The sequence below is a fragment of the Ovis aries genome, chromosome 4, assembly GCF_016772045.2.
Source record: "Ovis aries strain OAR_USU_Benz2616 breed Rambouillet chromosome 4, ARS-UI_Ramb_v3.0, whole genome shotgun sequence".
In the NCBI taxonomy this organism is placed as follows: domain Eukaryota; kingdom Metazoa; phylum Chordata; class Mammalia; order Artiodactyla; family Bovidae; genus Ovis; species Ovis aries.
The window spans coordinates 10,510,111-10,527,236 of record NC_056057.1 but is presented as its reverse complement, the minus strand read 5'-3'; the positions used below and the strand labels follow the sequence as shown (position 1 = coordinate 10,527,236).

At 45.6% G+C, this 17,126-nt stretch overlaps 2 protein-coding genes across 9 annotated transcripts in view; one reads left to right on the top strand and one right to left on the bottom strand.

Annotated features, from left to right (window-relative positions):
- GATAD1 (GATA zinc finger domain containing 1) overlaps positions 1-1,448 on the bottom strand; it is a 47,469-nt gene extending 46,021 nt beyond the window's left edge. For 3 of the 4 annotated variants that reach the window (XM_042249144.1, XM_042249146.2, XM_027968441.3), the window contains exons 1-2: positions 1,110-1,448; positions 272-397 (exon numbers count right to left, since the gene is read on the bottom strand). In XM_042249144.1, coding sequence (XP_042105078.1) covers positions 272-397; positions 1,110-1,367 — 384 coding nt within the window. In that variant the 5' untranslated portion in view covers positions 1,368-1,448. The remainder of the gene's footprint in view (positions 1-271; positions 398-1,109) is intronic. The other variant, XM_042249145.1, reaches the window with a different exon arrangement.
- A 410-nt stretch (positions 1,449-1,858) lies between these two features.
- The window catches only part of TMBIM7P (transmembrane BAX inhibitor motif containing 7), a 29,565-nt gene continuing 14,297 nt past the window's right edge, over positions 1,859-17,126 (top strand). For 2 of the 5 annotated variants that reach the window (XM_012176316.4, XM_012176317.4), the window contains exons 1-2: positions 1,859-1,988; positions 12,302-12,570. In XM_012176316.4, the coding sequence (XP_012031706.1) occupies positions 1,972-1,988; positions 12,302-12,570 (286 nt within the window). In that variant the 5' untranslated portion in view covers positions 1,859-1,971. Of the gene's footprint in view, positions 2,347-3,019; positions 3,132-12,301; positions 12,571-17,126 lie in introns of all 5 variants that reach the window. The other 3 variants (XM_060414455.1, XM_042249138.2, XM_042249139.1) reach the window with 3 other exon arrangements.

Sequence of the window (17,126 nt, the reverse complement as noted above, 5' to 3'; positions counted from 1 at the left end):
CCCCAGGGGGAAAAAAAAACTAAAACAAGGAAAAGAGGATATCGTTAACTTTATAACAGTAAGCCTCCTAAAAGAGCTCCTTCCCTTTCTGAAAGCCTGGATCAGTCCCCAGAAGGCTACAGAAGAGCTGCCAAGAGCAGAGTCCAAGTTCAATGGTGAGAGATGAAGGCGGTGGTTGGTCACACTACACACAATGCCAGAAGGCGGTGGTTGGTCACACTACACACAATGCCACAATTACAGTACAAGACACTGTCCACAATCATCTTACATTTTTTAATTTAAAAATATGTCTTCTCCCTTTCCCTTTAGTGGAAACTTTCTTTTCAGCAGCTGGAGCAGATTTGTATTTAGTGTTTCTGAGCCGAGCAGACCTCCTGTGAATTTCCTGCTTACTCTGTTACATAAACAAAGAACAAAAAAAGAGAAATAAAAAGTGTAGAAAGGTTGCTGTCCTGATACAACCATCTTACAAGGATCCCAGAGTATGCACTTTAAACGAACATTCAAAAATAAAGTAAGAGTGCAACTTTTCTTTTCATGCTGGGTAATAATCAAACGAACTGGCTTAATTTAAAAACGGAGAGCCACAGGCAAACATCTCCAGACTCCAAAAAAGGTGTGAACTACTTGTAAAAGGGCAACGGGCAGCAAGAGGAGTCGGTTTATGCCAGGGTAAGCCCATTCATCGGTTGCGTTTATAACACAAAAGTCCTTAAAAATTCAACTCTCCTAAGCTAGAGAATGGGTGTGGTATGCCACCTCCTGCAACGGAACACATGTTACTATTGAAAATGACCTGATAACCTTAATAACATGACATTATGACAAAGTAAACTTTATTAACAGGGAAAGAGGTCCAGTAGCCGTGACCCCGTAGACATCTCTGTGTAAACGTATGTACCCTGAGATGTCCGGTTGCTACCCAAAGTATCACAGGGGAAGGATTTCTGAGGGGGTTTTCCTCTTCCTGCTTCTCTAGACTTTAAACTTCTCATGAGAAAAGGTGCTGATAAGGGGCCAAACCAACGACGACCTTCTCGTCGCGGACGGGAGGGTGCCGCCCGCCGCGCCGGCCTCCGCCCGCGGGAGGGGCCGCAGGGGCTCACCTGCTTGCCGCCCCCGCCCCCGTTGCTCTGCGGAGGGGCGGCCGAGGTGCTGGCGAAGGTCGCGGCGCCGAAGCCACCCCCTGCGCCGCCGCCGCCGCCCCCTGTGCCGCCGGCCACCCCCGGGCAGGAGCCCCCGCCGCCTGCGCCGCCCCGGCCTGTGCAGTGGTGGCAGAGGATCTCCCCCTGCGGGCCCTTCTTCCACATGGAGGACGACGTGGTCTTGCAGACGCTGCAGGTGGGCTTCAGGCCCAGCGGCATGGTGGCCGGCTCGGGCGGCCCCCGCGGGCGCAGCGACACGGGAATGGCGACCGCCGGCCTCGGCGGCCCGCGGGCCGGCCTGCCACTCCCACAGACAGAAGAGAGGCGCGGGCGCGGCGCCGAGCTGCCCAAGCCGGGACCGGGCCGCGGCCGCCGCCCCCTGGAGGCAGGAAGCCGGTTCCGCCCGCTCCGCAGCCAGCTCCAGCCTCGGCGGCCCGAAGCGCCAGGAGGCGGGGCGGGGCGGGGCGGGGCCTGGGAGGACAGCCTGGCCTCGGCCTTAGGGGCTTCCGGTGATGGGCGGGGCGGGGCGGGGCCTGGGAGGACAGCCTGGCCTCGGCCTTAGGGGCTTCCGGTGATCGGCGGGGCGGGGCGGGGCCTGGGAGGACAGCCTGGCCTCGGCCTTAGGGGCTTCCGGTGATGGGCGGGGCGGGGCGGGGCCTGGGAGGACAGCCTGGCCTCGGCCTTAGGGGCTTCCGGTGATGGGTGGGGCCGCACACTGGCCGCTCGTCCGACCGGAAGTGCCTTCCCTGGAATTACTGGGACTGCGGGGAGGTTCGGAGAAGGCAATGGTACCCCACTCCAGTACTCTTGCCTAGAAAATCCCATGGACAGAGGAGCCTGGTAGGCTGCAGTCCATGGGGTCGCCACTAGTCAGACACGACTGAGCGACTTCACTTTCACTTTTCACTTGCATGCATTGGAGAAGGAAATGGCAACCCACTCCAGTGTTCTTGCCTGGAGAATCCCAGGGACGGGGGAGCCTGGTGGGCTGCCGTCTATGGGGTCGCACAGAGTCGGACACGACTGAAGCGACTTAGCAGCAGCAGCAGCAGCAGCAGCAGCGGGAAGGTTCACGAGCTTTTCGGCCTTTTAGGCCTACCATTGGCTTATAAAATGCCTCAGTTCAGCTCAGTCGCTCAGTCGTGTCCTAAGTGAATCTAAATTCCAGATAAGCAACTAATAACTTACTAACGCCAATGTATCCTATGCAATGTTCGTTGTTTATCTGAATTCAAATTTAACTGGGCAGCCTGTATTTTTAATTTTCCAAGTCTGGCTCTCGTACTTAGGACCTCCTTACACTCTTTAAAATTATAATTTACACCCCCATATACGTTTGCTTATAGGGGACATTTGAGTATTAGGAATTGAAACATACTTTAAACCCCTGGAGACCACGCATACGTTCACTGGCTCTTGAGTGGCGGTGTCATCTTGAGTCCCATAGCCTCTGAGCATTAGGCCGGGGAGATAGTGCTGGTTTGGCATTGTTGGGAGGCAGATTTGGCCCCGAGAACCTCCAGAAAGTGTCTTGGGAGCTCCCTGGACCGCACTTGGGAAGAGCTGACCTAAGACAAGGGCATCATGAGAATCCAGCCTTCTCAATTAATGCCGCTGGGCAGTACCAGCCAGGCCAGGGAAATGAGTCTTTACCCAGCCTCTCTCAGTGGAGTGGTGGTTGCCTGCCTCTCTTCGTGATCCTGGGTTTCCTACTCTTGAAGTTCTCTCACACGTCTTGATGAATATGTTGGTGGAGGGGTGTGGGAAGAAGAAGAAAGCTGTATTGACTGCCTTATCAAATTGTGAAACTGCATTTAGGGCTTCTGCCCAATAGGTTTAACCCTATTTCACTCTTAACTGATGATCAACAGAGGGACTGTGATTTGGCCTGGATGCCCCGGTGGACACTGGTCTTGGAAGCACATCTGGACAGGACTCTGCCAAAGCCCTGCGTCCTGAGTTGTGGCTCTGGTCATCCTGGCTGTGAGTCTAGGGCTCCCCAATAGTGGCCACCTCATGGGAAGAGCTGACTCATTGGAAAAGACCCTGATGCTGGGAGGGATTGGGGGCAGGAGGAGAAGGGTCGACAGGATGAGATGGCTGGATGGCATCACTGACTCGATGCACACGAGTCTGAGTGAACTCTGGGAGTTGGTGATGGACAGGGAGGCCTGGCGTGCTGCGATTCATGGGGTCGCGAAGAGTCGGACACGACTGAGTGACTGAACTGAACTGAACAGTACCACAAAAAATTATGTTTCTGACTGTTATGGGGTGTAACAGCAACTGTGAAAGTGGCTGAGGAGAGTAGGTACACAGTGTGGTCTCAGTGTAGAAGGATGCGCTCTGAGAGAGGCATCTAGACATTAAATTCTATCCTTCCTAATATATCTCTCCTGCTAGTACTCCTGTCTTCGCACCTCCTCCTGTGAGATTACTGCCTCTCACTCATGGAAAACTTTGGCCCCTGGCTCACCAGCTTCCTCTCCACCAGAGACACCATCCTGGTTGGGGCCCACATCCACATGTATAACCATTCAGTATCCTCTTTTCTCCATTCTTCCTCATTCCAACATCTCCATCACCTGTCCTTGTCAGCTCCCATAGCTCCTGGTTACACCCTCTACTCTTCTGAGATCACCAGAGACAACCACATTTTTTTCCTTGTTTTTTTTTTTTTTTTATTTACAACCTTTTAAAATTAAGTATAATACACATACTGTAAAGTATCCAATGCATCTAAATATAGCTTATCACAAAGTCACCGCACTGGGCCAACCAAATCAAGAAACAGAACCTAAGCCCCTCACATGCTCTTTCTCCAGAGATCACCACTATACTGGTTTTTGTTTTTTTTTTAGTTTTTTATTTTTTAAATTTTAAAATCTTTAATTCTTACATGCGTTCCCAAACATGAACCCCCCTCCCACCTCCCTCCCCCACTATACTGGTTTTTAACACTTTAGATTTTGCGGCTTCCCTTTGTCAGGAAGGTAAGGAAGGTCCCATCTATCCCTGTTTTCATCATGAACGTGTAGAATTTTATCCAGCACTTTTCTGTATGAGATGATCATCATGCTTTTCCTCCTTTTTAAAAAATTGCTTAGTTTTCCTCTGTCGGATCTTTGCCGCTACGCGTGGACTTTCTCTCGCTGTGGAGTGGAGGCTACCCTCCAGTGGTGCGTGGGCTCCTCTGCCCAGTGGCTGCTCTTGTCACAGAGCGCAGGCTCTAGAGTGCTCAGCCTTCATAGTTGAAGCATGCGGACTCAACACTGGTGGCTCGTGGGCTCAGTGGTTGTGTTACATGGGCTTTGTTGCCTGTGGGATCTTCCCAGGCCAGGTATCAAACCCATGTCATCGGTATTGGCAGGCAGATTTTTATCCACTGTACCACCAGGCAAGTCCTGCTTTTTCCTGTCTGTGAATAATGTGAATTCAGGTTTTTGAATGTTAAATTAATACTGCCACTAATGGAATGAATCCAGCTTGGCTATTGTGTACTGTTCTTTTCACATATTGCTGGATTACTTTACTAATATTTTAAGATTTTTGTATCTATGTTCATGAGTGAGATAGGCTTATAATTTTCCTTTCTTGTAATATCTTTGTCAGGCTTTGGCAGCAAGATCATGTCAGCCAAAGAAAGGACTTTGGATTTTATTCTCAGTGAGATGGGAAACCAAAGCTCTTCTATTAATATTTACTGATATGAAAAGATCTCTGATATAAATTTTCAGAGAGGAAACGCAATTTATAGAACAGTGCATAGAACATGATCCCTGTATGTAAATTAAATATCTTCATACATGGTGTATACCTGTTTTAGTTATTCAGGCAAAAAATTGTTGCTAATTGATGCACAGAGGTGGTGAGACAGGCTTACACTTTTCTTTTTGCACCCTTTTTTTTCTTTTATAACAGCTTTATTTAGCTATACAAAACAGTTCACTCTTTTATTTTAAAGTATACATTTCAGTGGGTTTTAATATATTCACAGATTTGTACGACTATCACCACTATCTAATTTTTGACCATTTTCATCACTCCAGATAGAAACTATCCATTAAGTAACCATTAAGTAGTCAAAGGGTTAAGTCAAATCTCCCCCAACCACTAATCTACTTTCTTTCTTTTTTTTTTTTTTTTTACTTTTTTTTTACTTTCTTTCTCTGTGAATTTGCCTATTCTGGACACTTTGTGTAAATGGAATCATACAATATGTGGCCTTTTGTTTGCACCTCTTTATCATTTGAAATATTTCTTACCACTTTGTGTGTTACTTTTATTTTTAAAAAAGAGGGAAAAGTATCAGAAGGAAAATAAATTGGTGGTTTCTTGGTCCTAAAAATCCTCTGCCAGCTGGAGGTGGTAGGTCACAGCAGACAGTATCTAGTCAAGGCCTGGCAAGCAGACCTCCTCTCAGCATCTCAGGCCCTTGTCTGTAAATTGGGGAGGGTATCACCCACCCCAGGGCTGCAGCAAGATTTGATCAATTATCACGCCTGGCACATTGTTCTCAGTCAAAGCATAGGGCTTGTCTTCCAAGCAGCAAAGCCATAGTGTCACAGAGCTCCTATGCAGATGTACTGGAGTGTTAACAGAATAGACCAGTGTGCTGCAAGGATAAATAGGACTATGTGATGGGGAGGGGGGAGGGGGTGGAGTCAAGTTGGGAGGTGAGAGAAATGGGCGGGTGAGAAGGATTCCAGAAGACACTGTCAATGAAAGCTCTGACCCAGTCCTGCTCCCTCATGGGCACCTCAACAAGAGCCGGAGCCACTACTGGCCAGGCCGGGGCTCCCTGAGGCACCACGGGAGATCTCAGATTGACCGAAGGAGAGCGAGAGACCTAGCTTGGACGCAGGGGAAAGAGATGATTTGGTGCCTATGGGGATGTCTGAGAAAATTCTGCAGGTGGAGTGTGTCTGTGTGTATGTATGTTTGTGAGTATGCAAGCTGTGAACACAAAAATGAGTACCTCCCAAGATCTTAACATTCACACTATGGGAAAGAAAGAAAGCTGAGCTCCCCGGGGGATTATCATTGTCAAGTTGCAGTCTAATTTGCATGATTTAGGTGCTGCATGCTTCATTAATTAAAACTCTTTTTAAAAATGCATAAAATATATCCCAGGGCCTGTTTCAAATAGATGCTGTTCACCACATTTTGTATCTTGGTTCTGGCTTCCCTGGTGGCTCAGAGGTTAAAGCGTCTGCCTCCAATGTGGGAGACTCGGGTTCAATCCCTGGGTCGGGAAGATTCCCCTGGAGAAGGAAATGGCTACCCACTCCAGTATTCTTGCCTGGAGAATCCCATGGACGGAGGAGCCTGGTGGGCTACAGTCCACGGGGTCGCAAAGAGTTGGACACGACTGAGCAACTTCACTTCACTTCTGTTTGGAAGGCAGAGTTCTTTATCCAACCACACCCTTGTCCTGCATACCTCAAGGGCACACAGCCACTGAGTCTCCTTTACCTGCCTGTCAAATGAGGATCATGAGAGAGCACACCTCTTGGGTTAGTGGGAGGATTCAGTGAGTTAGCACAAGTGAGGTGGTAATAACTTTTCAACCTGGTCACTGCTTGATTTAATGCCATGACTTAACGCCTGAGCTCCTGATGCTAACAAGACAGGAGGAGGCATTCTTTTGATCAGGCTGGTCAAATGTATACCCCTCCCCCCAACTACAGTCTTGGAAAAAGTGTAATTAACTCAAGTTGCCTATTAACATTGACAAACTAGAGAAAGGATGTGTGTGGACTGGGCAGGGTGAGACCTATGGAACTGCCAGAAGAGAGAGAGGGCCAGGGCAGGTATTCCTGCTGACCTTGTCTTCTATCCTCAGGAGGGGTGTGATGGCAGCCCTGTCTCCCTCTGCAGTCACACTTTCCGTGCAGTAACCCAGAACTTTCTTTCTGTTTTGTGTGCGGGGCCCCATGGTTCCCACGCCAATGCCTCGGTTCAGGGTGTTTTCCTTACCTGAGATATGTGTCCTCTCAAGGCGTCATAAGGACCCTATCCATCTTCCCAGAATCAGCTCAGGCATCACTTCCTCCAGGAAACCTCATGCCAGGAGTCATAGCCCTCCCCCGCCCCACTAAGTAGCTGTTCCTTGCTGTGCCTTCTCCCTCCTTTAGGGTACACCTTCGTACGTTATCTCCTCCGCTTCCAGGAGCATGTTGAGGAAAGGGAGTTTGCCATTTTCCTCTTTGTGTTTCTGCTGCTGCTGCTAAGTTGCTTCAGTCGTGTCCGACTCTGTGCGACCCCACAGACTACCTCCCCACATCTTGCACTGTTTGTTGTTGTTTAGTCACCAAATCATGTCCAGTGCTTTGCGAGCCCATGGACTGCAGCCCACCAGGCTCCTCTGTCCACGAGATTTCCCAGGCAAGAATACTGGAGTGGGTTGCCCATTTCCTCCTCCAGGGGGCCTTCCTGACCCAGGGATTGAACCCAAGTCTCCTGCATCGGCAGGCGGGTTCTTTACCACCGAGCCACCAGGGAAGCCTGCACTTGGTAGGTAGGCATCAATTCGCAGTCTAATGTGTGTGGATTAACATATCAGTCAGCCTTTTCTCAACTAAATGAACAGCCTCGTTCAGGGCAGTGCCTACGCCCATTCCCCTCCTCACTGCCCCCACCTCATCAGCTGGCTTCTCTCACCAACCAGCCTGCATCGGGGCCTCCCTGGCTCCTCCCTGGCCTGCAGCCTGAGCAGGCATGCCCCTGCACCACAGTGGGCACTCAAGTTGCTTATTAACATCATCATCCACCATCCAGCACCGGCCGGGTCACAAACGAGTCTTCCTTATTTGAGACAACCATGCGGGATCCCTGGTGGAGCTTCCTAAGCGTCTTCCTCCTGTTTGGGAAAAGGTGATGATGTGGTGAGGAGGACACTTTGTCCTCTGGTTGCCTCTGCTAAGGCCTCGGGACACTGCTTGACACGGAATCAGTTTGGAGATGGCGGAACAGGCGTCCCTGAGACTCAGCCTTGGCCATGACCAGCCACTAAGGGCCCAGCAGAGGGACCCGACTCAGAGCCCATCTGCCAGGCAGCAGGGGTCCTGGCCCACCCCGTCCTCCAACTGTCACTCCCCTAACTGTCACTCAGAACTTTGCTTCTCAATACCCACACCTGTGCCTACCTGTCCTTCGAATGACTGCTGGCTTAGGAGCCAACACAGCTCTTTGAGGACTGGGTGAAAGCCACGTTTTGCGATTCAGGTATCCAACCGCTGTAGTTCTATAAGGCAGTCTCAGCTGCTTTGACTCTTGTTCCTCTGATTTTGGTCTCAAGAGCTCTTATCTTGCTGCCTCTCCACCTTCTGATTGGCGGGATGGCTGGGGAACAAAACCAACTTGGTTGTTTGAGCATCTTTTAGCCTTTCTCAGCTCTATGTGAAGACTGTGTTCCTCAGAGGAGTTTGGATTGTATCAAAAAGAGAAATATTTCATTTACCCAAGGAAATCTTTTTAACATAGATAATGGTTTCATTATAAAAATGCATACAATTCAGCATATCCTTCAATTCTGCTGTGTTAGTGATAGCCCATTCCTCTGATGTTGGATATGTAGCCTGTTTTAAAATTTTTGGAGTTACAATGACTGATAGAATGAACTTCCTTACACATGTATTGTTGCCTGTTTGTGTGGGGATTTTTATGAGGGAAATTCCTAAAAATATAACTGTTTTGTCTAAAGTGGCACACATTTTGAATTGTGATTGATGTTGCCAAATTACTCACCCAAAAAAGTCGGCACACCTGCCAACTCCTGTGAAATTATGTTACGGCTGATTTAGCCACTGGACACAGAAGATGCATTGCTGAGGGCCCACAATAGTTTTGGGGGTTATGAAAAATTTTTAAATTTCTTTTAAAATCAGGATAAAAATGAATACAATAATGGTGACTATAAAATATACAGTGAATCCAGCCTGGATTGTATTTTTTATACTAATGAAGCCATTAAAATGTACTCCTTCATAGTTTATTGTGGAGGTGGGACCCCGGAAGGCAAATGTGGGTTAGGGCCCTTAGCAGTCATAACGTGGTGTTGGTTTATCCATTTCTCCACATCCTTGCAATTCTGAGAATTCTCTTTTCAGTTTTTGTCAGATTTTATGCTAAACAAACAAAAAAAAAACATTTCACGATTGTATTTCTTTTCTTTAACTATTTGTGAGATGCGGTCTCCTAAATTGATTGGCCATTTAAATTTCCTGTATGAATTGCCTGCTTATGTTCCTTTCTCATCTTTCTATTGACTTGCTCATCTTTTCCATGTTAAAAAGTTCTTTTTACATTATAGTAAATATTGCAAATTTTATTTTCAGAATTTTTCATTTCAGATTTGTTGGTATCTTTTTCTGATTATATTTAAAGTGTTCCTGTACCCCAGATCTGTCAAGCATTTCTTTCATGGTATCATTCTTACAAAGGCTTATACAAATTTCATTGATATTTTCTTATTTGGCTCTTAATATTTATTATTGTAATCTTTCATTCATCTGCAATGAATTATTGTAAAAGATGTGAAATAGCTATTAAACTTTGTTTTCCAAGAATAGCTAATTGTTCTAATACCATGAGACAATGGAAATACCACCTTTACCAAATATTAAATTCTTACATATATGATTTTATTTCTTGAATCTCTTCCATCCTGTTGATCCATTTATCTGTTGCCCTGTGAACACTATACTTTTAATTATTTAACTTTATTATATTTTTATTCCATTTTCCCTCTTACCCAAAATCCTCTTTCAATTTTTGTCTTGATTATTCTCATATACTTACTCTCTCTGGTGAGCTTTAGAGTTATGGTTTCAAGTACTGAAAAAAATTTCAAGAAGTTTTATAAAATTTAGAGATTAATTTGAGAAGAAGGGATAACTATACAACAGAGTGTGCCTCCCCAGGGGCATGGTGTCTTGCTCACTTCTTCAGATGCCAGTCCCACCTGGTCCATGGTTTGCCCAAGCCCTCATGATCTCATTCTTCATCTCAGACATTTCCATGGTTCTTTGTGGGGCAGGGGGCCACTAGCAGGGGCCTGCCTGAGTCTGCATGTCCCCAAGAGGTGAATGGGGGCCTTTCCCTTTGCTATAAACAGTCTGCATAGTACTAGTTTTCTGAGAACTCTGTTCTGTTGAGGAGCGCTATGGCAAAGCCCACCATAGTCTCTTACTGGATTTCTGGTCTCTGCTTACACTTTTGCTTCCTCTGGTCCACTCTCCACTCTGTACCTCCTGTAACCGTTCTAGTCAGATCCCCACGGCCTCCTGCTGGAAAACTTTCAGCGATTTCCTCATTGTATTAATTACTCATTGCTGCGGACACAAATTATGACAAACGTTAACACCTTAAAACAACACAAAAATTTGTTATCTTAGAGTTCTGGAAGTCACAGTTCAGAAATAAGTTTCACTAGGTTAAAATCAAGATCAGTTACAGTTCAGTTCAGTTCATTTGCTCAGTCGTGTCCGACTCTTTGCAACCCCATGAATCGCAGCACGCCAGGCCTCCCTGTCCATCACCAACTCCCAGAGTTCATTCATATTCACGTCCATCGAGTCCATGATGTCATCCAGCCATCTCATCCTCGGTCGTCCCCTTCTTCTCCTGCCCCCAACCCCTCCCAGCATCAGAGTCTTTTCCAATGAGTCAACTCTTCGCATCAGGTGGCCAAAGTACTGGAGTTTCAGCTTTAGCATCATTCCTTTCAAAGAAATCCCAGGGTTGATCTCCCTCAGAATGGACTGGTTGGATCTCCTTGCAGTCCAAGGGACTCTCAAGAGTCTTCACCAACACCACAGTTCAAAAGCATCAATTCTTCAGCACTCAGACTTCTTCACAGTCCAACTCTCACATCTATACATGACTACTGGAAAAACCATAGCCTTGACTAGACGGACCTTAGTCGGCAAAGTAATGTCTCTGCTTTTGAATATGCTATCTAGATTGGTCATAACTTTTCTTCCAAGGACTATACATTCCTTCAAATGTAAGAATACATTTCCTGACCCTTTCCGACTCCTACGGGCCTCCTGCATTTCTTGGCTCATGGCCCCTTCCTCCACCTTCATAGCCAGCCTCTGAATCCGTCTGGCCTGGGCTGCTCTCGTCATGCCTCCTTCCTGACGCTGGCCCTCCTTCCTCTTATAAATATGGTAATCAGGACTCTTGTAAATCAATTGGGTCCACCCAGATAGTCCCATCTCACACTCCTTAACTTAATCACACCTGCAGTGTTTCTTTTGCCACACGCAGTAATAGGTTCACAGGTTCAGGGGTTAGGACGTGGATACCTGTGTGTGGGCGTGCCCAGTCGCTAAGTTGTGTCCGACTCTTTGTGACCCCATGGACTGTAGCCCGCCAGGCTCCTCTGTCCATGGGATTTTCCAGGCAAGAATACTGGGCTGGGTTGTTTTGGGGGACCACTATTGAACCATGGCCTTCAGGATGAATTTGACTCGCCAGCCCCACAAACAGCCTGCCCCTTCTACTCTGCTGTTTCTAACCTCACTCTGCTTTCCCCTTCCAACTCCCTAACTCCATCCAGTGAACTTCTTTCAGTTTCTGGAACCTGCCTCTCTGCTTCCTCCAGTCCTGGTCCAGACAGACTCCTCTGCCTCGGAAAACCTTCCCCTACCTCTTTACCTGACTGACTCCTTCTCCTCTCCCCACCTTGGCTTAAACCTCACTTTCTCTGGAGGCTCTTGACCACCTGTTCTACTCTCTGCATCTTCTTCTACACTTTGTTACCCTCATAATATCCTCCATGTTTCTGGCCCTACTTCTTTCTATTGCCTTTTATAGGATTGCTTATTTGATTATCTTCTCTCCCAAAATGTAAGCTCTTTAGGGGCGAAGGTGACAAGGGCAACTCAGTGTAAAAGGGAGTTTATTCACTTGTTGCAGAATAAATCTATAAACACATGACTTTCCTAATAGAAATAAAGTTATTTTAATCTGTAGTTCTCATATTAAAACTATTTGTTCATCATTTATTCAACCAGTATCTGTGGAGCAATGACTCGGAAAGTACAGAGCAAAGGGAGTTAAAGAAAAAACATCTGATATTATGAAGTTGCTAAGGTTGTAGTGGTACACGCCTAAGGACCTGAGTAACAGTGTTCCCTCTCCAGGAAAATGGACTTGGAGGTCAGTGAACCAATAGACTTTGGCTCTGGAGATCATCAACATCTATTTCGGAAAGCTGCAGATGCTTATACTGGGGGCAAGTCTGTTCGGTCCTATGGAACTGTACCTTCGACTCAGGAGCCACAACAAGCTCGTGGAAATCCACACTCAAAGGCTGGTAGGCGAGCAGATACTTATGTGGTACCAATTTCACCAGAGACTACTACAGACGACATCAACCCTGGCCCATTTTCAGAAACAGCTGTCCGCAGAGGTAAGAATAAAGAAATGGCCTTTTTGGAAAAGAACAGTAAAATTCTCTTAAAATATTTCCACAGGGTGGGTTGTAGGATTTAAATTTGCCCTTAGTTTTTCCCATCATGCTTTACCATGAAACATGATATATGTAAGAACAGACAGCTCCCCAAGTTTTCCAAGGCATTCATAAATTCATGATAGACATATTATGGTGAATAAATTGTGGTTTTCTTAACAAATGTGAGTTAGTCGTTGAACACAGAATGTCTTAACTTACATACAAAGTGATACCATGATACTGTCTTTAGTTTTAACGAATACTAATTCAGAGCCCTACATATTAATTCTATATCAGAAATACATTCAGCTGTAACAGAAGTCCAAAACACTATGGCTAAAATAAATGAGAATTTTTTTCTTTCATGAAATAAGAAATTGGAAATTAAGCAATTCAAGGCAAACCCTGTAGGACCCAGAAAACAATATGCCATGCTTAGGGCTTCTTCTAACTCTTCTAACTTCTTCTAACTCAATAAAACTAAGCCATGCCATGTAGGGCCACCCAAGATGGACAGTTCATGGTGGAGAGTTCTGACAAAATCTGGTCCACTGGAGAAGGGAATGGCAAAACACTTCACTATTCTTGCCTTGAGAACCCCATAAACGGTATGAAAAGGCAAAAAGATAGGACACTGAAAGATGAACTCCCCAGGTTGGTAGGTGCCCAACATGCTACTGGAGATCAGTGGAGAAATGACTCCAGAAAGAATGAAGAGACAGAGCCAAAGCAAAACAACACCCAGCTGTGGATGTGACTGGTGATAGAAGCAAGGTCTGATGCTGTAAAGAGCAATATTGCTTAGGAACCTGGAATGTCAGGTCCATGAATCAAGGCAAATTGAAAGTGGTCAAACAGGAGATGGCAAGAGTGAACGTCAGCATTTTAGGAATCAGTGAACTAAGATGGACTGGAATGGGTGAATTTAACTCAGATGACCATTATGCCTACTACTGTGGCCAAGAATCCCTTAGAAGAAATGGGGTAGCCATCATAGTCAACAAAAGAGTCTGAAATGCAGAACTTGGATGCAATCTCAAAAATGACAGAATGATCTCGGTTCATTTCCAAGGCAAACCATTCAATAAAACACTAATCCAAGTCTATGCCCCAACCGGTAATCCTGAAGAAGCTGAAACTGAACGGTTCTATGAAGACCTACAAGACCTTTTAGAACTAACACCCCAAAATGATGTCCTTTTCATTATAGGGGACTGGAATGCAAAAGTAGGAAGTCAAGAAACACCTGGAGTAACAGGCAAATTTGGACTTGGAGTACAGAATGAAGCATGGCAAAGGCAAATAGAGTTTTGCCAAGAGAACACACTGGTCATAGCAAACATCCTCTTCCAACAACACAAGAGAAGGCTCTACACATGGACATCACCAGATGGTCAATACCGAAATCAGACTGATTATATTCTTTGCAGCCAAAGATGGAGAAGCTCTATACAGTCAGCAAAAATAAGACTGGGAGCTGACTGTGGCTCAGATCATGAACTTCTTATTGCCAAATTCAGACTTAAATTGAAGAAAGTAGGGAAAACCACTAGACCATTCAGGTATGATGTAAATCAAATCCCTTATGATTATACAGTGGAAGTGAGACATAGATTTAAGGGCCTAGATCTGATAGATAGAGTGCCTGATGAACTATGGAATGAGGTTCATGACATTGTACAGGAGACAGGGATCAAGACCATCCCCACGGAAAAGAAATGCAAAAAAGCCAAATGGCTGTCTGGGGAGGCCTTACAAATAGCTGTGAAAAGAAGAGAAGAGAAAGGCAAAGGAGAAAAGGAATGATAAACCTATTTGAACGCACAGTTCCAAAGAATAGCAAGGAGAGATAAGAAAGCTTTAGTGATCAATGCAAAGAAATAGAGGAAAATCATAGAATGGGAAAGACTAGAGATCTCTTCAAGAAAATTAGAGATACCAAGGGAACATTTCATGCAAAGATGGGCTCAATAAAGGACAGAAATGATACGGACCTAACAGAAGCAGAAGATACTAAGAAGAGGTAGCAAGAATACACAGAAGAACTGTACAAAAAAGATCTTCACGACCCAGATAATCACAATGGTGTGATCACTCACCTAGAGACAGACATCCTGGAATGTGAAGTTAAGTGGCCCTTAGGAAGCATCACTACGAACAAAGCTAGTAGAGGTGATGGAATTCCAGTTGAGCTATTTCAAATCCTGAAAGATGATGCTGTGAAAGTGCTGCACTCAATATGCCAGCAAATTTGGAAGAGTCAGCAGTGGCCACAGGAATGGAAAAGGTCAACTTTCATTCCAGTGCCAAAGAAAGGCAATGCCAAAGAATGCTCAGAATACTGCACAATTGCACTTATCTCACACACTAGTAAAGTAATGCTAAAATTTCTCCAAGCCAGGCTTCAGCAATACATGAGCCATGAACTTTCAGATGTTCAAGCTGGTTTTAGAAAAGGCAGAAGAACCAGAGATCAAATTGCCAACATCTACTGGATCATCAAAAAAGCGAGAGAGTTCCAGAAAAACATCTATTTCTGCTTTATTTACTATTCTAAAGCCTTTGATTGTGTGGATCACAATAAGCTGTGGAAGATTCTTCAAGAGATGGGAATACCAGACCACCTGACCTGCTTCTTGAGAAATCTGTATGCAGGTCAGCAAGCAACAGTTAGAACTAGACATAGAACAACAGATTGGTTCCAAATAGGAAAAGGAGAATGTCAAGGCTGTATATTGTCACCCTGCTTATTTAACTTATATGCAGGGTACATCATGAGAAATGCTGGGCTGGAGGATGCACAAGCTGGAATCAAGATCACCTGGAGAAATATCAATAACCTCAGATATGCAGATGACACCACACTTATGGCAGAACGTGAAGAGGAACTAAAAAGCCTCTTGATGAAAGTGAAAGAGGAGAGTGAAAAAGTTGGCTTAAAGCTCAACATTCAGAAAACTAAGATCATGGCATCTTGTCCCATCACTTAATGACAATGATGGGGAAACAATGGAAACAGTGGCTTACTTTTTTTTTTTTTTGGCTCCGAAATCACTGCAGATGGTGACTGCAGCCATGAAATTAAAAGACACTTACTCCTTGGAAGGAAAGTTATGACCAACATAGACAGCATATTAAAAAGCAGAGACATTACTTTGCCAACAAAAGTCTGTCTAGTCAAGGCTATGGTTTTTCCAGTGGTTATGTATGGATGTGAGAGTTGGACTATAAAGAAAGCTGAGAGTCAAAGAGTGGATGCTTTTGAACTATTGTATTGGAAAAGACTCTCAAAAGTCACTTGGACAGTAAGGAGTTCCAACTAGTCCATCCTAAAGGAGATTAGTCCTGAGTGTTCATTGGAAGGACTGATATTGAAGCTGAAACTCCAATACTTTGGCCACCTGATGTGAAGAGCTGACTCGTTTGAAAAGACCCTAATGCTGGGAAAGATTGAAGGCAGGAGGAGAAGGGGACGACAGAGGATGAGATGGCTGGATGGCACCACCAACTCAATGGACATGAGTCTGAGTAAACTCCAGGAATTGGTGATGGACAGGGAGACGTGGTGTGCTGTGGTTTGTGGGGTCGCAAAGAATCGGACACGACTGAGCGACTGAACTGAACTGAGGCCTACTTAGAACCTGGATGACTTGATGATGGACTCTGAGCTTCGAACTTCACTGCTGTCTCCCCATGGCCCTCACCCTCTACCTTGTTGCTGGAAAGACAGATGCCTTTTGAAACTCTTAGCTGGCAGCTGAATCTGCAATGGCCTTTATGACTCTTTGACGTGGATGGCAGTTTGTGTTGGTTGTTGGCTTTCTTCTTTGGCTTGAATTTCTCATCACATGGAACTGGGGCCCAAGAAGAGGTAGACCAGATGGACAAGCCCCAGTGTGTAAGCAGTTTATGAAGCCTCTGCTAATCAAGCCAGTGCTAATGTTTCACTGACCAACATGTCATGTGGCCAAGCCCAGCATCAGTGTGGGAGGGAACTACACAGGCTTTGCCCATTATAAATTCTTATTTGTCTTCTTGTAATTGGAGTGTAAGTGTTCTTCCTGTGCTAGATCAATTTACAGATACATGATATGCAAATACATTCCCCCAGTTTGTGGGTTTTTTCCCACTTTTTGATGGTGTCATTTGAAGCACAAAGCTTTTGCCTTTTTTAAGTGAGAATTCTTTTTTTTAAAATTTATTTGTTATTATTATTTTTGGCTGTGTGGGGCCTTCATTCCTGCCCATCGTCTTTCTCTAGTTGTGGCAAGTGAGGGCTACTCTGTAGTGTGGGTCTTGTTGCAGAGCTTAGGCCCTAGATTGCAGGGGCTTCAGTAGCTGTGGTGCACAGGCTTAATTTGCCCACAGCATGTGGACTCCTCCTGGACGAGGGATCGAACCAGTGTCTCCTGCACGCAGGCGGATTACTAACCAATGGACCACCAGGGGAATTCAAATCCACTTTTGATGGAATCCAATTTTTTTTTTTCCCTCTGCTTGTGTTTTAGGTATCA